The sequence below is a fragment of the Haliotis rufescens genome, unplaced genomic scaffold (genome assembly GCF_023055435.1).
Source record: "Haliotis rufescens isolate VD_foot unplaced genomic scaffold, xgHalRufe1.0.p SCAF_8, whole genome shotgun sequence".
Lineage (NCBI taxonomy): Eukaryota > Metazoa > Mollusca > Gastropoda > Lepetellida > Haliotidae > Haliotis > Haliotis rufescens.
This window is the reverse complement of record NW_025964372.1, coordinates 43,098,790-43,123,883: the sequence shown is the minus strand read 5'-3', so window position 1 is coordinate 43,123,883 and position 25,094 is coordinate 43,098,790. Positions and strand designations below refer to the sequence as shown.

At 40.4% G+C, this 25,094-nt stretch overlaps 2 protein-coding genes across 2 annotated transcripts in view; one reads left to right on the top strand and one right to left on the bottom strand.

The window, feature by feature from the left end:
- LOC124120238 (integrator complex subunit 5-like) overlaps window positions 1–5,835 on the bottom strand; it is a 30,448-nt gene extending 24,613 nt beyond the window's left edge. Inside the window, exons 1-6 of the mRNA XM_048389038.1 lie at window positions 5,785–5,835; window positions 5,280–5,484; window positions 4,146–4,249; window positions 3,331–3,485; window positions 2,224–2,316; window positions 914–1,115 (exon numbers count right to left, since the gene is read on the bottom strand). Of these exons, the coding sequence (XP_048244995.1) occupies window positions 914–1,115; window positions 2,224–2,316; window positions 3,331–3,485; window positions 4,146–4,249; window positions 5,280–5,484; window positions 5,785–5,829 (804 nt within the window). The 5' untranslated portion in view covers window positions 5,830–5,835. The remainder of the gene's footprint in view (window positions 1–913; window positions 1,116–2,223; window positions 2,317–3,330; window positions 3,486–4,145; window positions 4,250–5,279; window positions 5,485–5,784) is intronic.
- A 206-nt stretch (window positions 5,836–6,041) lies between these two features.
- Window positions 6,042–24,503, top strand: LOC124120243 (mitoguardin-like). Its single transcript, XM_046483019.2, has 13 exons — window positions 6,042–6,237; window positions 6,842–7,124; window positions 11,605–11,778; window positions 12,779–12,870; window positions 13,638–13,856; window positions 15,212–15,324; window positions 16,548–16,620; window positions 17,612–17,698; window positions 19,380–19,478; window positions 20,497–20,631; window positions 22,665–22,718; window positions 23,700–23,816; window positions 24,229–24,503. Exons 2-13 carry the CDS (start codon window positions 6,875–6,877, stop codon window positions 24,367–24,369), a joined length of 1,554 nt encoding a protein of 517 aa, XP_046338975.1. The 5' UTR covers window positions 6,042–6,237; window positions 6,842–6,874; the 3' UTR covers window positions 24,370–24,503.
- The last annotated feature ends 591 nt before the right edge of the window (window positions 24,504–25,094 follow it).

Below are 25,094 nucleotides of genomic sequence, written 5' to 3'. Positions count from 1 at the left end.
TTAAAAATGAAGTTTATTTCATGTTTGTGCCTTTTGGCTCCAACTGACTGAATTAAAAAAATGAACTTAATGCGAACAATGTTCTGCAAGGCTCCATCATTTTCATGCTAAAGTACCAAATACAAGTTGGTTACACAGCTATGAAATATCACAAACAACAGAAAGTTCTCTATTGTTACAATGTTACACCTATCTTTGTTAACTGAGGTGAAATTGGGTTTAACATTACGTTCAAGATTATTGCACTGATATAGCAATGTGTGTGTGCATGTGTGTGTGGCTGCTTGTACTAGTCTGGACTAATGCTGATTATATAGTGCTAGCCCACTGAAATACCATGCCGCAGCTTAACATGAATTCCCCACTCAGACACAGTATACTGACTCTGTGCTGATCAGTGAGTGAGTGAGTATGGTTTTACGCCGCTTTTAGCAATATTCCAGCAATATCACAGCGGGGGACACCAGAAATGGGCTTCACACATTGTACCCATGTCGGGAATCGAACACGGGTCTTCAGCATGACGAGCGAACGCTTTAACCACTATGCTACCTGACCGCCCCCTGTGCGGATCAGTCCTTGTTTTATCCTCTTAATGTGGGGTGCGAGGCAGGGTAACAATAGGTACCATCTTTTAACATCTTTTGGTATGACGTGGCCGGAGATCAAACCCATGACCGTCAGCTCACCAGGCAGACGCTTTATCCTCTAGAACACGGAGGTGGTGCCCTTTCTCAAGTATGTATCCTTATAACCACAAAACACCCACCTACACCATACAGCACTTCATCCTTTGCTTGCTCAAGTAATAAACACAATTTCACCACTGGGCAATAAAATATCATTAACAACAGAACATTCTGCCACACCATTGACCTTAGTCCAACTATTCCTTGCCAGTTGTTTTGCTCACCTCAAATAATTTCATGAGTGCACGTCTGATGTCTTGTCCATGTTTGGAGGCAAGATGTCCAAGAATTCCTACAACCGATGCCATTTTGGGAAGCTTTTGTCGTGAGGACATTTCCCTCTCCGACATATCGGTTCCCAGGTTACAGAAATCCTTCAGGCCACAGTTCAACACTCGAGTTATGATCATCTTCGGGAAGCACGATCTGAAGCCGATAGACTCAAAGTGTAGCTCAGTGGGTCAGGGAGTAGGTTCAAATAACGTTGGAATAGGTTTGAGCCTTCTCTTGACAGATGTCAGACTTATCATTAAGAATATTCATCTTGTTGTGAAACATTGTAAGCAGAGAACTCTCCTCCACAACATACGATCATTGTCAGCAACATCTGGGCCCTGTTCCATAAAGCAATCTTAGCGCTAAGATGATTGTAACTCCCATACTTTAACATAGGCTTACGGTAGTCGTAGCTCTAAGATCGCTTTGTGGAACAGGGCCCTGGTTGGCAGCTCTTCAGAAAATCCTCCCACTTTCATTAAGTTACTTAGACTCCTTGTTAGTTCATTAAAGGCCCTATAGTTACAGGCCTCGACCAAAAGGCTGGCTTTCCAATCACAAAGTTGATAGTCCTATCACATTTTTAGCAGTCCCTCCTTAAAGAAACTTCCTAACTGCTAGAAAATACACTAGTAAAGAAGAAACTATCAATTTCCACACCAGTGACACAATTGAGCTACACACAACTTACCCTATGTGAGCTACGACCCAGTCAAAGTGTGGGCTGTACTTGACTGGGCAACACACAACTTACCCTATGTGAGCTACGACCCAGTCAAAGTGTGGGCTGTACTTGACTGAGCCACACACAACTTACCCAATGTGAGCTACGACCCAGTCAAAGTGTGGGCTGTACTTGACTGAGCTACACACAACTTACCCTATGTCAGCTATGACCCAGTCAAAGTGTTGGCTGTACTTGACTGAGCTACACACAACTTACCCTATGTGAGCCACGACCCAGTCAAAGTGTGGGCTGTACTTGACTGAGCTACACACAACTTACCCTATGTGAGCTATGACCCAGTCAAAGTGTTGGCTGTACTTGACTGAGCTACACACAACTTACCCAATGTGAGCCACGACCCAGTCAAAGTGTGGGCTGTACTTGACTGAGCTACACACAACTTACCCTATGTGAGCTACGACCCAGTAAAAGTGTGGGCTGTACTTGACTGAGCTACACACAACTTACCCTATGTGAGCTATGACCCAGTCAAAGTGTGGGCTGTACTTGACTGAGCTACACACAACTTACCCAATGTGAGCTACGACCCAGTCAAAGTGTGGGCTGTACTTGACGGAAGCCTCGAGTAGAGCATCTACACAGATGTCAGGGGCTCCACCAACCCTGCAACAGATGGGATCACAGGAATGAGTTGGTAGTCATATCACAAGTATGTTAGCTTGTTGTTACAGGAAAGCCCAAGGTGATGCAGGTCCTGAAATGTTTTTTCACTTTTCACTATGGGAAACCATAAGCATTGTAGACTGGTATGGTGCCGCTGGACCAAAGGTCATAACAACATTAAATCTGGGATTCAAACCCAGCATAACTGTGCAGGTAGATAAACGGACGATATGGAAATAAAGACAGTGATTTATCCTGGATCAAGTAGGTCCATTTTAAGGTGTATGTGTATTTTGAGATTGCATGCAATGCAATAATATATTACTCAGCTTTACAACCTTCTCCTATTTATCTGTCCTGTTGTCAGTGTATAACAGGTTACTGTATTCGACGTAATAAGCGCCCTGCTCTAATAAGTGCCCACAGCGATATTTACTAATATATTGGCTAGTGAACAATCCCAATTAGCACCCCTTACGATTTATCAATGTACACAAGACTTATTTATTCGCGTATAATATGTGTGTTATATGCATCCTTAATTATGGGAAATTAAATTCTGGAAAAATATATCTGTCGTATATAAACATTTCAGGCTGTCAGCATCAACCACGAAATTTACAATCTTTCAACTCTGTTGTTTTTCACCAAAATAATATTCTAATAAGAGTCCCCTATTTCTAATTTTGAGAGCGCCCTGGGCGCTTATTATGTCAAATACAGTATTTCTACAAAGCCAACTAATAATTTATTTTGGGAAGTTTTAAAGACATTTGAAGCCAAATATCAGCCCCTGAGCAGGTCTAAATAAGTCCCTGAAAGATGTTGATACCAATTAATTTAAAACACCATGCTAACAACACAAGGTTGTCAGTCACTGTGTGTGTGGAGGATGGGAGAGAAACGACAGAGACAGAGAGAGAACGAACAAATGTCAAAGAAAAGATAATTTGTTGATATTCTTGCTCAGGAGATACAAATCCAGACGTGGGTGAGTTGGATGGTGAGACTCACATGGCTGCGAAGCACTCGGAGGCAAGCTCCATGAGAAGCTTGGTGGGGGAGCAAGTCATCCACAGCTGCAACACCTCGTTTAGGGAGCTGGAGTGAGTCATTCCTCGCTTCTCTGCATACTTGCAGCTGATGTGACCCAGGAGCTCCAGGGACCACTGGCAAACAGCATGATAGAACATTTTTATAATCTTGGGTTTAATCTAAGGTTATACTTATAGAAAGTATTAAGTAAGAAACAACCCATATCAAAATAGTGAGTGATTACAATATTGTTTTACGCTGCATGTGGTGATATCATTATCATGGTTGGTAAGACCAGATAAGATACATGAAGGGTTATATTTCTATTCAAACCATATCTTGCATTTTGTTATATTGTAAGTAATGAATGAAGTCAGCAAATCTAAACAAATACATGAATATGTGGTCAGAAAATAGTTGGTTGGTTGGTTTGTTGTTTAACGCCGCACTCAGCAATATTCCAGCTATATGACGGCGGTCTGCAAACAATCGAGCCTGGACCAGACAATCCAGTGATTGATTTCATAAGCATCGATCCACGCAATTGGGATTGATGACATGCATCAACCAAGTCAGCGAGTCTGACCACCCAATCCCGTTAGTCACCTTTTACGGCAAGTATAGGTTGCTGAAGACCTTTTCTACCCCGGAATCTTCACGGGTCAGTCAGAAAATAGAAGTATGTAGCCGCTAACATATCTTATGCTACTGTGTAGCATGCAGCCACTGAATTGTTACTACATGTAAACATATCTTTGTCAAGCATTTTTGTCATCACATAAGCACCCACTTACAGCAGACAGGATGGGAGCCCAGGCTTCTGGGTTGACTTGGATAAAGCTGAGAAGTACTCCAGAGATATCCTGGAGGATTCCCTCTTTTATCTTCACAGTCTCGTCTAAAACAGCAAGCCCCCTATTATTCAGCAGAGTTACCATGGTTAACTTTAAAGAATTCTCTTTTTTTAACGATGCACACAACGCTCTAACTTTTTTTATGGTGGCCTGTAATTAATCAAGTCTGGATCAGACAATCCAGTGACCAGTTATCAGCAACATTCCATGCTGTTGGGGTATCTATGATGACACATAATCAACCAAGTGACCGAGTCTGACCACCAGAGGAGGTGACCTATGATGTGCTGGAATACCCACTCTTACATGACCCAGCACAAGTCTTAGATTTGCAGATTGCGAGTCGCTATTTTTGGCAACAATGCAGTTTACCGGGCACAGCCCGAGCTCTACCATCAGCTCAGTTACCGCGCTATAGTGCCGCCGCTGTCTCGTTATACCTTTACCGTGCCTCACCCTCTGGTGACTCCCGTTTCACGATCCAACGCCTGTTTTCAGTCTTAGAGAAACTTACACGTCTTTGCGATCCAACACCCGTTTTCGGTCCTTAGGGAAACTTAAAGATCTTTACGATCAAACACCCGTTCTCAGTCTTAGGGAAACTTACACGCCTTTGCGATCCAACACCCGTTTTCGGTCTTAGGGAAACTTACACATCTTTACGATCCAAAACCCCTTTTCGGTCCTTAGGGTAAGCTTGCTTTGGGCAAGGGTTAGCCATAAATTCTTACCTTTACAAGCGTTAAAGCTGTTAATCCCATTGGTCGGTCATGTTGACATAAACACTTCCGGGTGTGGTTTCAAGAAACAATTCATTGTTTACTGAATTACGCATGAATGTTAATTGGGGATTCTAATGACCCGTTAAACGAGCACTGATTACATGTGATAGTGCCTGTGGTCCAGTGGTAGGGCGTCGGCTAATTAACACATTAATTAGCAGAGCCGGTGAGCCGGCGAAGCTCGTTCGAGCCCCCACAGCGCTAATTGGATCTGAAATAGTGCGCCTGGTAAAGTGCACTACTCCCAATTTTTTTATAGAGAAGAACTGCATTGTTGACCTGTTCAACTCACCTGTAACACTTTGTCCCAGCTCCATCTGTAACAGATGGTTGTTGACCGCCTCATCAAAGACATTACAGAAGTGTTCCAACACTGCGTGCCGGGCGGCAGGCATTGTCCGCAGCAGGAACAACGCTGACTGGGCAAGGTTCTCTTCTCCGATCTTACTGTCATAGCTGGCCCCACGTAAAAAGCGATTCACTTCATTCAAAATATCCTATAAACGAAGTGGATGAATTACCGGATTGTATTAAAAAAAGAATATTGAAACATGAGAAATACGTACATACATATAAGTTTGACATTAACGAAAACGTGGGAGGGGGACGAGGGACATCAATGCATCTGCACGAAAACTGAAGGTGTATGTGGTAGTCATTAAAAGAGCCCACAAAAGTGATGAAAAAAGAACGCGATATTTGGTTTTGAAAAGACAAGCAATGGACTTATCAATATAAGGGTTGTCAAAGCGATTGGTTATCTGAAAATGTACACTATCAAAATAAACAATCAAAACCTGAGGTGCTGTTGACACTCCGAGAGCTTCTGTGGCCGCGGCCATTTTCACAAAGCATTCAGAGTTGTGTTAGAAAAAAGTTTCGAATCAAACATAAATTTATGTGATAACTAGTTTAAAATATCGAAATTTGTCTCAAACTTGTTAATTCACTCATCTACTTAAAATAAATAATAAATAAAATACATTGAAACCATGGGACTTTGTCTGATTCGTTGAAATACGAATATGTGGCTGTATCAAGCCCAGTAAAGCCAATTCCGAACCAAGGGCATGATTCTGTCAAGAGCACATAGCGGCTTCACTAGAACAGAGATAACGTGATTTATAACGGAACAGATATGCATAGTTACAGCATCTCTTAGCTTACAGTTAGCTTTGAAGGCTTCTTGGCAATAGTTGTACTTGAGATCTTCATTACAGCGCTGGGATCAATAATATATCTACATAATGGTAATTTTGTTTTTGTTCAATGTCCTGGAATCAACAGAACTTGATCGCTGTTATTAGATTTGAAAAATAATTTAATGTGTGTTGTCAGCATGGTCAGTATATCATGTAGGCCCATGTTGATATCTAAGTATTGACATTGTTATTTATAATGTGTTTGTTATTGTTGTATTAATAAGTACTACAATATTATTTTTTATGTTTATGCCGAAATATGTCAACATCAACAAAAACGTATTCTAGAATCACTGACACGATTGAAATTTTTGTTGATTGTGTCAGATGTATTATTAAATTTCTTTGTCGTCTCACAGAAGCCGAGTAGACATATTTTTTTTTCATCTTTGAAATTATTAGCACATTTTTCTCCCAATTTGACCATTTATTATTTTTCTTATGACATTTTTTTCATGTCATTCGATAACTAGTAGAATGATCAATAACTGTACTTAATTTTGTTTTATTATTTTCACAAATAACGCTTGTAGAGACATTTTTGTGCAACATGCGGAAATCCATGGTCCACCGACAGACCGTCCCGCATACGAGTGACCCCCTCTCTGATTAGTGTAGAAATTTATTCAGTAAAAAATTGAAATGGTTTCAGATGCAGTGAAGTTGATAGAGGAACTTCGCCACCATGTTCAAGAATCTCGCCCAAATTCAGCAACGCCTACCAGCGCTGCCACAACTGTCACGCCAGTTCAAGTATACTGCCTTTAGTGTTTCTCTAGGCATTGCTTTGATTGGTTTGATAGCTGCAATGCTACGTCGAAGGAGGGGTCGGCGACCTCCCACACTGAAGAAAGGAAACAAGCATAAACCAGGCTTGGCAGAATTACAGAGGAAATATGGACGAATAAGAAAACCAGCTGCTACACCAAATGGAGGTACTTAGATACACCTCCACTTTAATTGTTATAATGAATGCAGCGGTAGAAACTAACATTTTTTGTCCACTTGTACTTACAGCTGTAGAAACTAACAGTTTTCGTCCACTAGTCCTTATATTGATAACATATAGCAAATCCCTTAAAAATAGCAAATGTCTACTAGTCCTTATGATGCCTTAACTATTGGTCATTTAGGCAAGGACTACAGGACTAGTGCCAATTTCTAATGCTGCGAATGAAAAATACACTTTGTGATGATGTATGCTGGTATACTACTAAAAATAAGTAAAAGAACATCTGATTTTTAAATATGACTATTTAATCTGTCATGAAAAATGTTTTCCTATGGCAAAAAATGAGGTGTTCTTTAATTTATTTTGAGTAGCATATATTATACAAATCCATTGATAAATGTTCTTCACAAAGCTAATCTGGACAAACATGTATACTTAAAGTAAATATTAACATGGACATACAATATGCTTAGTATGATCCATAAAGTATACCTGGGAATTTAGAGGTGAGGTGAAATGGGTTTTTTACGTCGCATTCAAAATTGTTGCACTGTATATGCTATGGTATATAGTGATGTGCATGCACATGTGGGTGTGGCTTCATGTACTAGTCTGGACTAATGCCGATTTTATGGTGCTAGCCCACTGAGATACCATGCTGCAGTTTAACTTCAATTCCCCACTAAGACACAGTATACTGACTCCGAGCCTACCTAGCCCCTTAATGCCAATTGCCATCCAGGGTAACAACAAGTAGCTTCTTTTAATGTCTTTTGGTATGACATGGCCGGGGATCGAACCACAGATGAGGCCTGGGATTTACCAATTGAATGGGATGTTATTATACCCAAAGGATAGAATGGAGGCCAGCGTCCTACATGTTCTCGATCAGTAGACTGTTAGACAACTTACACAAGGTTTATTCATTCGTCAAAAGTTTTCAATAGAAACAGCGAGTTGCACACGCGCAACACTGCATGCAATCTCTCACAGTGCATAACCAATTCCTATGTCGCTGCATGTAGCTTTGCATCAGCTGACAATGGCAGAATGGAAAGGTTCATTTCATCACTATTCAGCAAGGTTTCAGCATATTGTGTGTTTTGTTACATTGTGTTAACTCTTTCATCACTGGCTGCCCCAGAGTTATGTCCCTTGAGACCCTGCAGTCCCTGACACTGACAAGCCCTGTACACTGGCCTCCCTGGCAGTATTATTGGAAAATCACACTATCATTTTTGATGCACTTTTTCTACCAGAAACTTGCTTTTAATATACATTTATCATATACCATTGTAAAGAGGATTAAGTATACTTTAATATTCTTTGTTGTTATTGTCTGTAACCTTTGTTATTTTCTAATTACAGGTGTTTACAAGTGAAATAAAACTTGAAAACACTGAAAAAATGAAAACAGACAATGAATTTTGGCTCAAATTGTATTACAAATCACAAAAATAAATCACAGATACAAGGTAAACATAACACAGTGGTCTTGTCATCTTGGACGGCACAGGTAATCCCAGGTGTTACAGGTAAATTCTCTTCATGCACATCTGTAAACAAATAAACAAGTTTACAACTCTTGGTACTGACTTTGTTTTCTATACTGATGTCACATATTACTTATGATACACTTACAGCCTCTTAGGTAAACTCGTTAACACAGGTAAACTTGTAAACGCAGGTAAACTCGTTAACACAGGTAAAAACACAAATATTTGATTTATTTTGTTCTTTATCAGGATTTGAAACAAAAATTAAGTATTTAAGTTTTCAAAAAGTTATTTATCACATTATCTGAACATTGAACCACAGCTACTATAAGAATGACATCACAGGGAAGATAACACAGATTGATCTGAAGAGGGAAACATTGTAAAAGGACGGAAAGATCGTAAATTCAAGTTCTGCAAATATACAAGTTGTGATAACATATTTACAATACACTGCTATTTACAATTGCATAATAAATTAAATCAGTACTTTATTAAATCAATTAATAAATAATAAACATTACAGTTACTAAAATTTAAATTAAGATGTAAAAAACAAGAAAACAAACATGAATATGGAAATAAATTATATTCAAATTGGGCGAAATATAAGGACATACGACAAACCGGCAAACTACAATTCGGATTGCGATCAGAAAAATAAATTTTTAAAAAAAGAAACAGATACGTCATGCCACTCACCTTTGTTGTTGTTGTGATCGCTCGTTCACGTGTAGGCTGCATTCTCATTCGTCGCACTGATAATCTGTTCAAACACAGAATCATTGTAAAACAGTTGGAAAAAATCAATAGCACGACTCTTCACTCACCGTGTCAATATATATTCTTGAATCCGGTCGCCTCTTCAAAATCCCTCATGTCTCCACTGTCGTGTGTCCCTCTGCCACTCCCATTCTCGAAAGTTGGCGGGGGGGGGGACACCTCGTCGAAACCGTCAAAATCTTCACGAAAATATTCGCGAAATTCCCTCTCCCCTTCGCGTAAATTATTCAATTCAAACACATTATTATTCCCGATATAGTCGTTGTTAATCATCTGATCGCTATCCGAATCGTAGTTGGCCGCCATTACGCTTGATTTACGATTCAAGCGAGAAAAATACCTGTCGCGAAAACAGGTGACATACCCGCGATTTTCGCGCCAAAAAGACGGGGAAATTCCATCGAATGACGTGTCAATACGTGTAGATCTCGTTTCCATATTTAGAACGAGATTACACACGAGAAAGGAAGTAGAAAGAGCGATTTTGTAAACACGCTCGCGCCGCCCGATTTATCGGGCAGCCGGGTTCTGGGCCTCGGCTTATGCTGCCCGATTTTTCGGGCAGCCGGGTCCTGGGACACGGTTTATCCTGCCCGATAAATCGGGCAGTCGGGGCGAAAGGGTTAAGGATCATATCAGACGGGCAGAGATAAAAATTTCATAGTTTTTTAGGACCTTATTGAAACAAATTTACCATGTTTACAATCACACTGAACAGAATAATCTGATGTCGACCATTGAGAAATCCTGGACCATGTAGCGTGTATGTTAACAACTAGCAAGCATTACATCAATGTGCGTATGCTGCAGCTACTCAACATGTTAAAGGGACAATGAGATACTTTGTATTCGAGGACAAGTTCTTGAACTCAGTGTTTATGTTTTGTCAACTTGAAATTAATCTGAACATTCTTCAGTTCCATGGCAATATGGAATACTAATGATGCTATTCTAGTAATAACATTTCCCTGCAATCAGTCACATGCAGATCCCATGTGGTCACTCATTAAGTCCCTATTAAAAGTGGGGTGGTCGGGTAGCCTAGTGGTTAAAGCATTTGCTCGACCCGGGTTCGATTCCCGACATGGGTACAATGTGTGAAGACCATTTCCGGTGTCCCCAACCGTGATATTGCTGGAATATTGCTAAAAGCGGCGTAAAACCATACTCACTCACTCACTTACTCCCTATTAAAAGTTGAGTACCATATTATAGAATTTATAAGGGAGTATAGTGTATCAGGAAGAGTTTCCTCTCTCCTCCTACTGTTACAGCCTTCTACCATTACAGCCTGATCACCAAATGCATAGAGAGATTTTATTTGTTTTATACCACAGTCATGTTAAATGGAGACGATGGTTATCTAAAAAGAATATTAAGTTTTGCAACAAATACAACATCAAAAGATTCACATCAGATGGGTATGGTTTGCTAATTTGAAAAATGTAGTAACCATGGCAATAGCTTGTATTTCGCTGACAACAGGACCAATAAAGAGGAAGATGCTTTACTGCTTAGTTAAACATTGTTGCACTGAATGCAATATTAAATACAATGTTCAAATACATCTGAATTAAGGAAGATAAGAACTAAGGAACTAAAAAAGGTTATTTTTCAAATCACAGTATTAAAGAAGTTGTTATCCATAAAATTGTGTCTATCTTGTCATCCATCAACTTCTAAGTAACGCCTATCAAACAATTTTCAAATCTTGAAAATGTCAAAAATTTGAATCTGCCTTTAGTGCATTTAAGTGAACATACAGAGAATATTAGAATATTTGTGTATACATGTGGATTTAATCTGACAATGAAATAAAGTAAGAATATCCTTATAAATATGTTTGAAGCATACTTGGGTCTTACTTTAAGCATTGTGTGCTTCTTGTAAGAGCCGACCAAATGGATTAGGTGACCGGGCCTGGTGACTTGGTTAATTGTGTGTCATCGTACCTTGACAGCGGGATCGGTGCTCGCTCTTTCAATCTCTGGATTGTCTGGTCCAGACTTGATTATTTACAGGCCGCCGTCTATAGCTAGGTTAATGCCAAACCAAAACTTACTTTTAACCTTGAAGAGTGTGATCATTGCCTTGACCACAATGCTTGAAAAGCATTAACTATGATGGCTGAGATTTTGTTTGAACCAGCTGTACCTAATGAGATCTTGAAATTATTGTTTTTAGACGTCCCATCTCGGTTGCGAGACAGCGTCAGTCCGAGTGGGTCGATGCGCTCTCTCATCCAGCAGAGGTCCCTATCCAGCTCTCTCTCCAGCCTGGGTGGGGCGTCATCGTCGACAGTCACACACCCCGGCGTGGACCCTGACAATATGTCCCCGCTACAGCTGTGTCAGCTCGGTGAGTCACTGCAGCAGAAAATATGTAGTTTTAGAAGTTTTACACAACTTTGGGGATTTTCTTTGACTGTGGTTTACATTATCTGTTATCTGTGATGTAAAAATAGCCATCCACTCAAGTTACAAAGAGATAGTGATTTCAATTCTGTTGTGGTGGTGAATGAATCAGGCTGCAGAGTTCAAACTTTTACCAAGTGGCCATATATAAGTAATTTTTTCCTGGTAGCCAGTAGTAAAATCAAGAAGTCAAGCCAATATTGTAGGTAGCCAAAAGCATTTGAAATTATCTTTTATCTAATAAAAAGTTTATTATATGTACAAGTCATAGCACTAGTCTTGAAATTGTATAATAGTTGAAACTGTACTTGATTTTTGTTATTTGTGACTCAAACAATGATGCAATTTATGTTACTAGATTATTTAGGTACATGTATATCCTTGCTTATCCAATGCGCATTGTCATCTGAAACACAATAATAATTACATTGATATTTATGTATTTCTGTTCATTGTCGACTTTAGGAGGTATTATACACAAGTACAATTATAAGCGGACATGTTTTCCACAATCAGCTATTATTTATTTTTGTGTCTTCAAATGTGAAGCAATAGAATTTAGTCGCCACAAGATATTTTTCAAGGGAGTCATTTGGCTACCTCTGAATTTTAGACAGTAGACAAATTGAAATTTAGGTTGAATTGGCGACTGTTTTCATCGCAACTTTGAGGCCTGTGAGATTTCTATTCTATAGTATTAGTATCAGTACTAATCTGGAAGTTGAAAATTAGTTTTTGCAACCACCTACTAAATGGCTTTACTATTAATTTCCGTAAGTTTTGTCACCTTGTTATGTTGTGTATCACTTTGTTGTAATGCTGACCTAGCTCTTCAGTACTCATATCTTGGCACAGGATTAACGTTAAGTGGATTGTTAACCCCCTTGAGATGTAACACACAAGATGTACTATGTGTTGTACGTTTGTCTCACCTTGTAATTCAGGTATGGAGAACCTGGGCGATGCTGTTGCATTCTGGGAGGATGCGGTGATGAAGCTGTCGTACTTGGATGACCAGCCGTACCCTGCTATACCGGTATGTTAGGAACTAATACCGACATTTAAATGATAATACAAAAATTCCCTCACAGGCAATAAATAATTATTTTATAAAAATATATATATATACTTTTCAAAACAAGCTAAAGCGCACCCACAATTGGAAGGCCCTGTGTTGCAATACCCACCAATTCACTATAGTCATATGAAAAAATCGGGTGTTCTTTAGAACATGAAGTAGAATATGTTGTAGTATATGGATCGGGTGGTCAGGCTTGGTGACCTCGTTGATAGCGTGTCTTCGTACCTTGGTGGTGAGGATTGTAGCTTACATTATCAATCACAGGATTGTCTGGCCCAGGTTCAATTATTTACAGGCCGCTGTCATACAGCTGGAATATTGCTAATTGCGGTGTTAAAGAACAAACAGACACTCTTCTGACCATCACACATATGTCAAGTTGCCTGTAGTGTTAGAGGGGGCACTAGTGGTCCAGTCGTCTAAGGCGCTGCGATTCGCTGTGCAGAGTTGCGTGCCTTGGGCACGCCAGAAACCTATGATTGTGGGTTCGAATCCCGGTTCGCCCCGATTATGTTTCTAGGTTTGTCTGCACCATACCCGTGCTCGTGGGTTTCACTGAAGTGGTAAACGTCTGAGACCTGCATCACTTCGGGCCTTCCTCCCACATTAAGCTGACACGCCGTGATATAACTGGAATACTGGGAAAAGCAGCGTTTAGGTTCATGTCAGAAAAGAGGATGAAAAGCATGACATGTAGCCTGACTTATCTATGGTGTTTACAGGACCCTGACACGGCAGCACTGCAGCATCGTCTGGAGCACCTGCTGGACCTGGCGTACCGTATGCAGGACAACTACGAGCGCCAGTGCGAGCGACATGCAGACCAGGTGGCGCTGGAGTCAGCCTTGTCTGCCTTTGCAGAGATTGACCGTCTCCAGGAGAGGCAGCGGAGTCTCGACGAGTCTTCCAGCGATCAGGACTCTTTCGTGTCGGCCACAGATGTGAGTATTAACTTTGTGTACTATTATATATTTGATTAGTAATGATTCGTGTTTGTTTTGTCAAATTACATGAGGGGGCATACCATACCCGTGCTCGTGGGTTTCACTGAAGTGGTAAACGTCTGAGACCTGCATCACTTGGGGCTTTCCTCCCACATTAAGCTGACACGCCGTGATATAACTGGAATACTGTTAAAAGCGACGTTTAACCCAACTCACTCACTCACTCAAATTACATGACATGCATGAGTAATGATACACTTGGAATTCTTTTTAAATTTTGAACACGATTCAAATGACACAAGGCTATTAAAAGTCATCCAATCAGAGGACTCTCACAAGTGAGGTTAGTTCTGTGGGGAGATAGAAGGAGATGGTGACATCACTCCCGAAACAAAGCTATGGTGGCAACTGGGTCAAGTGTATTAATCTTAATAAAATGGAGATATAACACACTGGGTAATCGATGATGCAATATAGTGCTCTAGTATTCGTGAGGCACGGCAGACCCGTGAAGATCTGGGGTAGAATAGGTCTTCAGCAACCCATGCTTGCTTAAGAGGCGACTATGCTTATCATAATAGGTGGCTAATGGCTCATGATGTCAATCACTGGGTTGTTTGGTCCAGACTCAGTTATTTACAGACCACTGTCATACAGCTGGAATATTGCTGAGTGCGGCAAACAAAAGGCATGGCAACTTGCTGTGCAGATTTGAACCCCCTGGTCTGGCCAGCATCTTCTGATGGTGTGTTAGAATCCTAGTTTTATCCGATTATGATCCTTGGTCTCAGCTTGTGACTGTGGCTTTTATTTATGTACTGACTACATTGTGGTGGTACGTGGTCCTGTTTACAGCCACAGGTCACAATCAGGCAAAGTTAAGCAATGTTGGGCGCTGAGAATAGGTGGATGTGTGACCTTGTGCTCATGAGCGTTTGTAGGGCGACGGTCCCGCCCCACACCGAAGCACGTAGAGCACATGTGGTGTCTCCTTGGGCAAGTGACTTTGTTCGAAGTGTGCCTCTGTTTACTTAGCGGTGAATGAGTACCCGGTAGGATGAGAGGGTAATGTGTCTGTTAACCTTGTAGCGCCTCACAGGCAGCTTGGGATGTATACTCCCCAGGGAGCTGAGAATGAAATTTGAGTGCACAAGGATCCAAGGATCATTGTTATAATTTTATGGAGCCCCGGTGAGCGCCCATCCAAGCCGGAAGCCATGCGCCTTAGAAATACATTATGTTATTAATATGTTATTTATTTAAAAATGTACTTCTTGCCATTTTGTTATTTTCTGAAAGTTAAATATGGTTGGTATGGCAGTATTGATGTTACAGGTTCTCCTTGGTTTCAGATGGCCAACCTGGCTGACCTCGAGAAACACCGAGAACTGTTCCGCTACCTGCCACTGTATGAGGCCGGGCTGCTCGAGCTCAAGTATGGGAACATCTCCTGCAGATCTCTCAGGTAACCATGGTAACATGCAGCAGGATTACCAAAATGATTATTTTAAGTTCATGATATTTTGATACTCTGACACTCCTTTCCAAATTTATTCATGAAAACAAAAACAATTTTTCAGTCATACTGCCTCTTCTAAGTATCCAAGGTAAAGTGACAGAAGTGACTGTGAAATGTTTTACCCATTCCATGGCATTTCGGCACCACGGTTTCCAGTGTTACACAACAGCATTCTTTCACAGTGGCAGTCTGTGTCAAATAATTCTAAGTCTATAAGTATGACTAGCCTGAAATTGTCTCTGTGCATCAATTTTTAAACTTATCCTATCTCACACTATGCATTTCTCTTTCTTCTCTCGATCCTAAGTGGAAACATGCCTGAACATATGTTTCCAGCTTCTTAAAAATAATTCACCCAAACACACCCAACATCACCATGGTCACCTCCCAGTAATCTGGGTCATGCACACTTTTCTTGCCGGTTGACCCACACGTACTGAACATGTGGTTTCCCCAGCCAACTCATTCTCTTTCTAATCACCACCTTGTGCAAGAAGAAAGAGAAATTTGTGGTGTGAGATAGGATAAGTATTATAAATATAAAAACGACTATTATTATTTATGTCTGTATTATCTGAATCACTAGACCAAACAAAAGTTTTATAGACTCGGGCTTCAGACTAGGTTACAGAGACTGCTGTAGGGATTCTGGGTAAAATACTCTCTACTCTCTTCTTGTTTCAAGAGCCAACGTATTATCTCCCTTTGGAGAGACGTCATGTTTAAGCTGGGGCTGTGACTATTTGTGTATTTCACCAGTATAAACCCTAAAATCTCCAGACTAATGTCTATGTGAGGATTAGTAGTGATGGAGGAAGTGTTCAAGACAAAATGGGCGTTTCTATCGATCTATGGAGGTTCAGAATCGGAACTTTTGACAAGTCTCACTTGGCACGTCCCCGCCATTACGTGCATGTTAATTATGAGTGAGTGAGTGAGGATGGTTTTACTCTGCTTTTAGCAATATTCCAGCAATATCACGGCGGGGGACACCAGGAATGGGCTTCACACATTGTACCCATGTCGGGAATCGAACCTGGGTCTTCAGCGTGATGAGAGAACGCTTTAACCACTAGGCTACCCAACCACCCCACATGTTAATTATGTAAAGTACTCATGGTGGCTTGTTTCTGCAGTGTCATGGTGGTAACACATGTTTTTTCTTTCAGAACTGAGATGGCGGAATGTCTTTCTGATACCGAATTTTTAGCAAAGTTATTTGGTCTGAGGCTAGCATTTGAGGTATGTGCTTAATACTCTGAACTTGTTTTTATTAACACTGCAATGTATTACCCGTATGCCAGTATGCTGGGATACCAAACTGCAGGAATAACCATTGCGATATGGTCTGAGTGGTTCGGTATGGGCATAAGTGTATTTATTTGGGCTTTATCAATACTGAAATGTATCTCAGACAAATAATACTTGTAGTACACATTGCTATTTGTCACTGTGTTACTACTGTTGATGTAGTTTTACTATGGTTACAAATGGTGGGCAAGCCTTGACTATGAGATCGTTCCCAACAATAGGGTGAAAGCTGATGTATGACACTATTTGATCTAGAATGAAGGGCACTTCGAAAGTGGAAGAAAGCTGTATGTTCTTGGCAACATATTGCAATACATATCACAATACAGACCTAAGTGTTGTAAAATATTGCAATACAAAATTACAGTGCAGGATGAAATTATAAATACATACAGGAATGTCATATTTGTGATAATACTTCCCTAGTAAAGTACAAATTCTAGTTCTTTTGGGGGTTGAGTCCCATCTGGGATTCGAACCCACACTCTCAGAGTGAGGCAACAATTCACCTCAGCGATCTAACCCACTCAGCCACCGAGGCTTCCACAAAAATGAAAGTCCAACAACTGGTACTCTAGATCACATACTTTGTGTACCACCTCTGATGTGGGTAAATTGACATGGCTCTGATGGCCGAAAGCTATGAATGCACAATGCCAATGAAGTATTACACATGTCTTAAAATATAACACTAAATTGTGCTCCTGTTATTATTTTGGTTATGTTTTATCCTACGTATTTCAACAATATTTAAGCTGGTCCCAGGTAATCTGAAATTACCAGTCTAGCTATATTTACCAGTAAAAAATCGGTAATTACAGGTTAAAGATGCACAATTTAGGGAGAGTAGTAAAAAGTTATTTCATGGTGGTCATATGAATAATATTTTTCGTGATTAGTGTTTTGTTTTTGTGTTTTCCAGCATATTTTCAAAGATGATGCGAAGCGTGAATGGTGGCGGGTGACGGGCAGGAGGCTGATCGGGGACATGCTCATACAGGCAGAAAAGGTGAAGGTCACGTCAAGATATTAGTCTCACAGCTCAGTGGCCAGATCGATCTGGGTTGAGACAGTGCTGTTTGTGCCCTGGGTGAAATTGTCTGTGTTTAATCAGACCTACATTTGTTTAGTCAAATGTTGTTTCCTTTCTTACATGTCCTTACTGAAACAAACCCTGTGGGAATTTAAGGTTAGAATTAGTCCCCAGCAACTTACATTTGTCGTAAGAGACGATCGGGCGGGCAGGTTCGGTAGCATTGTTGATTGCAGTGTTTCCCAATGGCATGGGAATTTGCTCATGATATCAAAATTTTGTCTGACTGACCCTTACTTGTCCACACAAAAACGATCTGTGAACACAATGACTCTACGTTTTATACCATACTACATCACTAGTCCCTGTGTTATGTGTAATTCAAACCACAGTCAACAGAAATCTGAGATTTTATTTATATAGACTAGTTTATGATTCGATGTTTTGACTTTGATACATAAATGGGACCAGGGTGCAACCTGGTTTTGTCTGGTGCAACTAGGTTTTCATGTCCACATGCACCTTGTGCATGTTAAGTCAAGTTCCTTTAATCAAGCCCTGTATAAGGATGAAATTAGATGGTCCAGTAGGGGTAGATTTAACAACAAATTTGTATGTAGCCAGCAGGGCTTCCTCCTTTTAAGAGTTACTGGCCCTTCTCCAAACTAACTTGCCTACAACTGGCCCTGAAACACCTTATGAGCAAATAGAAATGTTGTACACAACATTACAAAATGGCAACTGGATGTCATTCTACCGAGATGAATGACAAATATCTCTCTTTCACACGGCCTCATATAAATATTTTACATGATTTGCGAGCATATAAAAAAATTAAACATTCATGGAGAAGGGGATAAATTTTGACTAGCCAGACGGGCCATCTATGTTACGTTTCAGCAAGTCCTTTGTAACTTTAACTGGCCATGGGCCAACAGGCCGGCGGTTAAATCGACCCATGTCCAGAATGAGGATGCCTGCCCCAGGACTGAAGACATCTGATCTGTCATCCCACATACATTTGATGCTTATGCTGTATGCTTGTATTGTGCTGCAGGGTCCCACATACACATGACACTTATGCTGTATGCTTGTATTGTGCTGCAGGATCCCACATACACATGATACTTATGCTGTATGCTTGTATTGTGCTGCAGGATCCCACATACACATGATACTTATTCTGTATGCTTGTATTGTGCTGCAGGATCCCACATACACATGACACTTATGCTGTATGCTTGAATTGTGCTGCAGGATCCCACATACATTTGATACTTATGCTGTATGCTTGTATTGTGCTGCAGGATCCCACATGCACATGATACTTATGCTGTATGCTTGTATTGTGCTGCAGGATCCCAAATACACATGATACTTATGCTGTATGCTTGTATTGTGCTGCAGGATCCCACATACACATGATACTTATGCTGTATGCTTGTATTGTGCTGCAGGATCCCACATACACATGATACTTATGCTGTATGCTTGTATTGTGCTGCAGGATCCCACATACACATGATACTTATGCTGTATGCTTGTATTGTGCTGCAGGATCCCACATACATTTGATACTTATGCTGTATGCTTGTATTGTGCTTCAGGATCCCACATACACATGATACTTATGCTGTATGCTTGTATTGTGCTGCAGGATCCAGAGGAGTTTTATGTCTGTTTTGACAAGATGGTGGCGTTCGTGGAGGTTCCAGATAGCTGGGACAAGATTGAGGAAGAGCTTAAAGGCAGAGGGGTGAGTTCTGGCAAGAGGGGCGAGTTCTGGCATGAGGGGTGAGTTCTGGCATTGATGGGTGAGTTCTGGCATAGATGGGTGAGCCCTGGTATTGAGGGGTGAGTTTTCTGGCATGAGGGGTGAGTTTGGCATTGAGGGGTGAGTTCTGGAATAGATGGGTGAGCCCTGGTATTGAGGGGTGAGTTTTCTGGCATGAGGGGTGAGTTTGGCATTGAGGGGTGAGTTCTGGCATAGATGGGTGAGCCCTGGTATTGAGGGGTGAGTTTTCTGGCATGAGGGGTGAGTTCCGGCACAAGAGGTTAGTCCAATAGCATGATTATGGGGTCCAAAGCAGGTGACATATTCCAAGAGTTTGACTGATGTCATATTGTACATACTCAGCTAGAAGTCTATTATTGATGGGGAAAAGAATAGAAATGACAGTTCTATGCAACATGCACACTAAAATATTGATAGTTTTTAAGATTTAATAACACCATACTGTTTTGCACAGGACTCTCAGCGTAAATTATGTGTTTATTTCAATTTTTATGAGAGTATAGGATGTGAGAAATACCAGCATGTTTCAGATTGCCAGGGATCGGTGTCACCAGGAACAAACAGCCCTTCTTTTCTGTGCAGTGTAGGGGCGGTGGGGTGGCCTAATGGTTAAAGCATTTTGCTTGTCATGCCTGGGCCTGGGTTCGATTCCCCACATGGGTACAATGTGGAAAGCTCATTCCTGGTGTGCCCCGATGTGATATTGCTGAAATATTGCTAAAAGCGGAGTAAAACCATACTCACTCCCTCTGTGGGGCCTAGAAAGTGACTACTATACTCTTGAGTGAGTGAGTGAGTGAGTATGGTTTTACACCGCTTTTAGCAATATTCCAGCAATATCACGGCGGGGGACACCAGAAATGGGCTTCACACTTATACTCTTGACCCTGAATAAATGTTTGTGTACTTAATTAGATTGAATTGAGGTCATATTTTTGTATTTCCTTTGTGTCATGACTTGTTTATTTTTCAACTTCAGGTGAAGACTATGTCCTTCTACGACATTGTGTTAGAGTTTATAATGATGGATGCGTTCGATGATTTAGACAACCCGCCAGCATCTGTAGTGGCTGTTGTACAGAATCGATGGTTGTCAAATGGTTTCAAGGAAACAGTAAGTATTATCTATTGGTTCAGAATATTAGGTGAGGTGAAATGGGGTTTAACGTCGCGTCCAAGATTATTGCACTTATATAGCGACGTGCATGCACGTGTGTGTGTGTGTGTGGCTGCTTGTACTAGTCCGGACTGATGCAGATTTAAAGTGTTAGCTCACTGAGATACCATGCCGCAGCTTAACATGAATACCCCACTCAGACACAGTATACTGATTCCGAGCCGACCAGTCCTTGTTTTAGCCCCTTAATGTCGAGCGCCAGACAGGGTAACAACAAGTACCATCTTTTAACGTCTTTTGGTATGACACGGTCGGGGATCGAACCCTGGGCCTTCCGCTCTCCAGGCGGATGCTCTACCACTAGACCACGGAGGCGGCCGTTCAGAATATTAGATGAGTGTGTTTCCCTATCATAAATATATAGTGGGAATAAGGTTTGTATTATTTATGATATGGAATTACACAGGATAATAATACTAAAGTGCATCAGTGACACTGGTCCTGACTCCATTATTTACTGGCATCCCGGCCCATGATACAGCTTAGTTAATACAGACTGCTGTGTTTACACTCTCCCTAAGTAGTATATTAAGTTTGCAGCTTTCATACTTGAAAACAAGATGCTAGCTTTATGCAGTTTTGGAGCATAATATCCATGTTTGACTGTTTTACAATGTCCATGATTGTTTGTTTTACAACGTCCATGATTGACTGTTTAACAAGGCTATATTACATTAAGTAATACGTTACCACTGTTATACCAAGGCTGTTGTCTCCCACAACTGCTCTTATAGCGAAATCTACCACAGAGATCTCAGTTACCTCATGCACATGTGTAGCCACCTGAGCTGCCATGTGACACCCTTCACTCTTGTCTCTTCGCTTGCCTCAGCAAGATGTACAAAGACTGCTCTGAAATAGATTTCGCTATAAGAGCAGGTGTGGGAGACAACAGCCTCGGTAGAACAGTGGTAACGTATTACTTATAGAATATTCCGAATAGGAAAATTCTACAAGATCGTTTGTTTTACAATGTCCATGATTGTTTGTTTTACAATGTCCATGATTGTTTGTTTTACAATGTCCATGACTGATTGTTTTACAATGTCCATGATTGTTTGTTTTACAATGTCCATGATTGTTTGTTTTACAATGTCCATGATTGTTTGTTTTACAATGTCTATGATTGTTTGTTTTACAATGTCCATGATTGTTTGTTTTACAATGTCCATGATTGTTTGTTTTACAATGTCCATGATTGTTTGTTTTACAATGTCTATGATTGTTTGTTTTACAATGTCCATGATTGTTTGTTTTACAATGTCTATGATTGTTTTACAATGTCCATGATTGTTTGTTTTACAATGTCCATGATTGTTTGTTTTACAATGTCCATGATTGTTTGTTTTACAATGTCTATGATTGTTTTACAATGTCCATGATTGTTTGTTTTACAATGTCCATGATTGTTTGTTTTACAATGTCCATGATTGTTTGTTTTACAATGTCCATGATTGTTTGTTTTACAATGTCTATGATTGTTTTACAATGTCCATGATTGTTTGTTTTACAATGTCCATGATTGTTTGTTTTACAATGTCTATGATTGTTTTACAATGTCCATGATTGTTTGTTTTACAATGTCCATGATTGTTTGTTTTACAATGTCTATGATTGTTTTACAATGTCCATGATTGTTTGTTTTACAATGTCCATGATTGATTGTTTTACAATGTCCATGATTGTTTTACAATGTCTGATTGTTTTACAATGTCCATGATTGATTGTTTTACAATGTCCATTATTGTTTGTTTTACAATGTCTATGATTGTTTTACAATGTCCATGATTGTTTGTTTTACAATGTCCATGATTGTTTGTTTTACAATGTCTATGATTGTTTTACAATGTCCATGATTGTTTGTTTTACAATGTCCATGATTGATTGTTTTACAATGTCCATGATTGATTGTTTTACAATGTCCATGATTGTTTGTTTTACAATGTCCATGATTGTTTGTTTGTTTTCAGGCTTTAGCCACTGCTGTGTGGTCGGTGTTAAAAGCCAAGAGAAGAATGTTGAAGGTTAGTACATGAGCTGAAATATATACAGAGTTTTGTGCCTTGGCCTTGTCAGGATCTGCTCATTGTTGGCATGACATTGGGCCTTCATCTGTTGCTTAGCTGTCACTCTGTTATATGACTGAAATACTGTTCACAACATTATCAGACTCATTATTAAGGTGATCTTGCACTGCATTCTTCTTGTTCTCATCCTTAGGAGCATCAGCATTCAACAATTGTGAATTTGGAATGTTATGTCTCACACACTTGTGCTTTTTAAGAGAATTCACACATTTGCATCAAATAATAATGTTCATATTCATAATTAACCAAATCCACACCCTTAAGAATGCCCAAAGCCCTACATTTATACCCAGTTCAGTGGATCAGTGTGCACTTGAATTTCATTCTCAGCTCCCTGGTGAGTATACAACTTATGCTTATGAGGTGCTAGGTTAGTATCTCATCCTACCGGGTACCCATTCACTGCTGGGTGAACTGAGGCATAATTCGAACAAAGCCTCTTCCCTAAGCAGACACCACATGTAACATGTGTTTCAGTGTTGGGCAGGACCGAAACCCTAGAAACTCTCAGGAGTGACACGGGGGCACGAGTGGCCCAGTCGTCTAAGGCGTCGCAATTCGCTGTGCAGAGTTGTGTCCCGTGGGCACGCCAGAAACCTATGATTGTGGGTTCGAATCCTGGTTTGCCCCGATTATGTTTCTAGGTTTGTCAGCACCATACCCGTGCTCGTGGGTTTCACCGAAGTGATAAACGTCTGAGACCTGCATCACTTCGGGCTTTCCTCCCACATTAAGCTGACACGCCGTGATATAACTGATATAAATGTTAAAAGCGGCTTTAAACCCAACTCACTCTGTTTAATATCTGTTTATCATGTTTATTTGAGATATATTTTTTTAACATTTAATATATGTTTATTATATTTATTCTTCAGTGAAAGATTGTTCATAATTCTGGTCCTGTTCCATTGATTGCAGTTTTCCAATGGTTTTATATCCCATTTCTATGGAGTAACAGAACACGTCAGTCCAGTGTTAGCCTGGGGATTCCTAGGACCTGAGTCGGATCTCAAACACATGTGCAATTTTTTCAGGGTAAGATTCACATATATTTTACCCTGACCTAAGAGGGTGGGGTTTTTAGTTATACCAAGGAATTCCTTCCTTCCGTCCGTCCTTCTGAGGACATTTGTTGTGCGACCTATATCTTGAAAACTACTGCATAGATTCTTTTCACACTTGGTAAATACTTTCTACACCAATAGGAGAGGTGCAGTGCGAAGTTTGATTTCAATATTTGGATTTTCTGAAAACATACAGCTATTTTTCTTTTTTTGACTTAGAATGTTTTTACTGAAACATTTGGGTGACCAATAACTTTAAAATTACTGCATGGATTCTGTTCAAATTTTAGTAAACAGTTTAAGTGAATATGAAGTTATATTGTGAGTACTGATCACCTGCTGACAAATACCTGTACTTTCAATCATGACAATTTTCCTTTCAGGAACTTATTCTAGGATTCATCTGTGATATGTTCAGTTTCGACAAGGTTCGGTTCACGACGGTGGAGGAGCTTGCAGCCGATATCATGAAGTTGGCGGAACAGCGGAGTCAGCAGGCAGAGGACCGGTTGTCTGTGTCATAGTCTGCCCAGGGACAACTCTGTACCTTCACCTCAATAGACATCACTACCTGCGAATAACACTGTATCTACACCTGGTCAATAACACCATACTGTTATCGCACGGGGATACAGGAGTAGACATCACTACCTGCGAATAACACTGTATCTACACCTGGTCAATAACACCATACTGTTATCGCACGGGGATACAGGAGTAGACATCACTACCTGCGAATAACACTGTATCTACACCTGGTCAATAAACACCACACTGATATCGCACGGCAGATACAGGAGTAGACATCACTACCTGCGAATAACACTGTATCTACACCTGGTCAATAACACCATACTGTTATCGCATGGGGATACAGGAGTAGACATCACTACCTGCGAATAACACTGTATCTACACCTGGTCAATAAACACCACACTGTTATCGCACGGCAGATACAGGAGTAGATATCATATATATCTTCCTGTGTGAGGAATATCAGCATTACATGATAACAGATAAAGACTGGAACGGAAGAAACTCAAAGTCCCACTTTCGACATGTTTAATATTGAGTTGAGAATTTGAAGAGTCATCGGTATCAGACCCAGTTGCCATGGTGATTTTAAAGACATGGATAGCTTTTAGTGCAGTGTTTCAAATCGTGATCATGTTGGATTCTTTATCTTGTTTAGTATTTTACATCAGATGACGTGAGAGGGTCACATGTTACACAAGCAATGTAACCATGG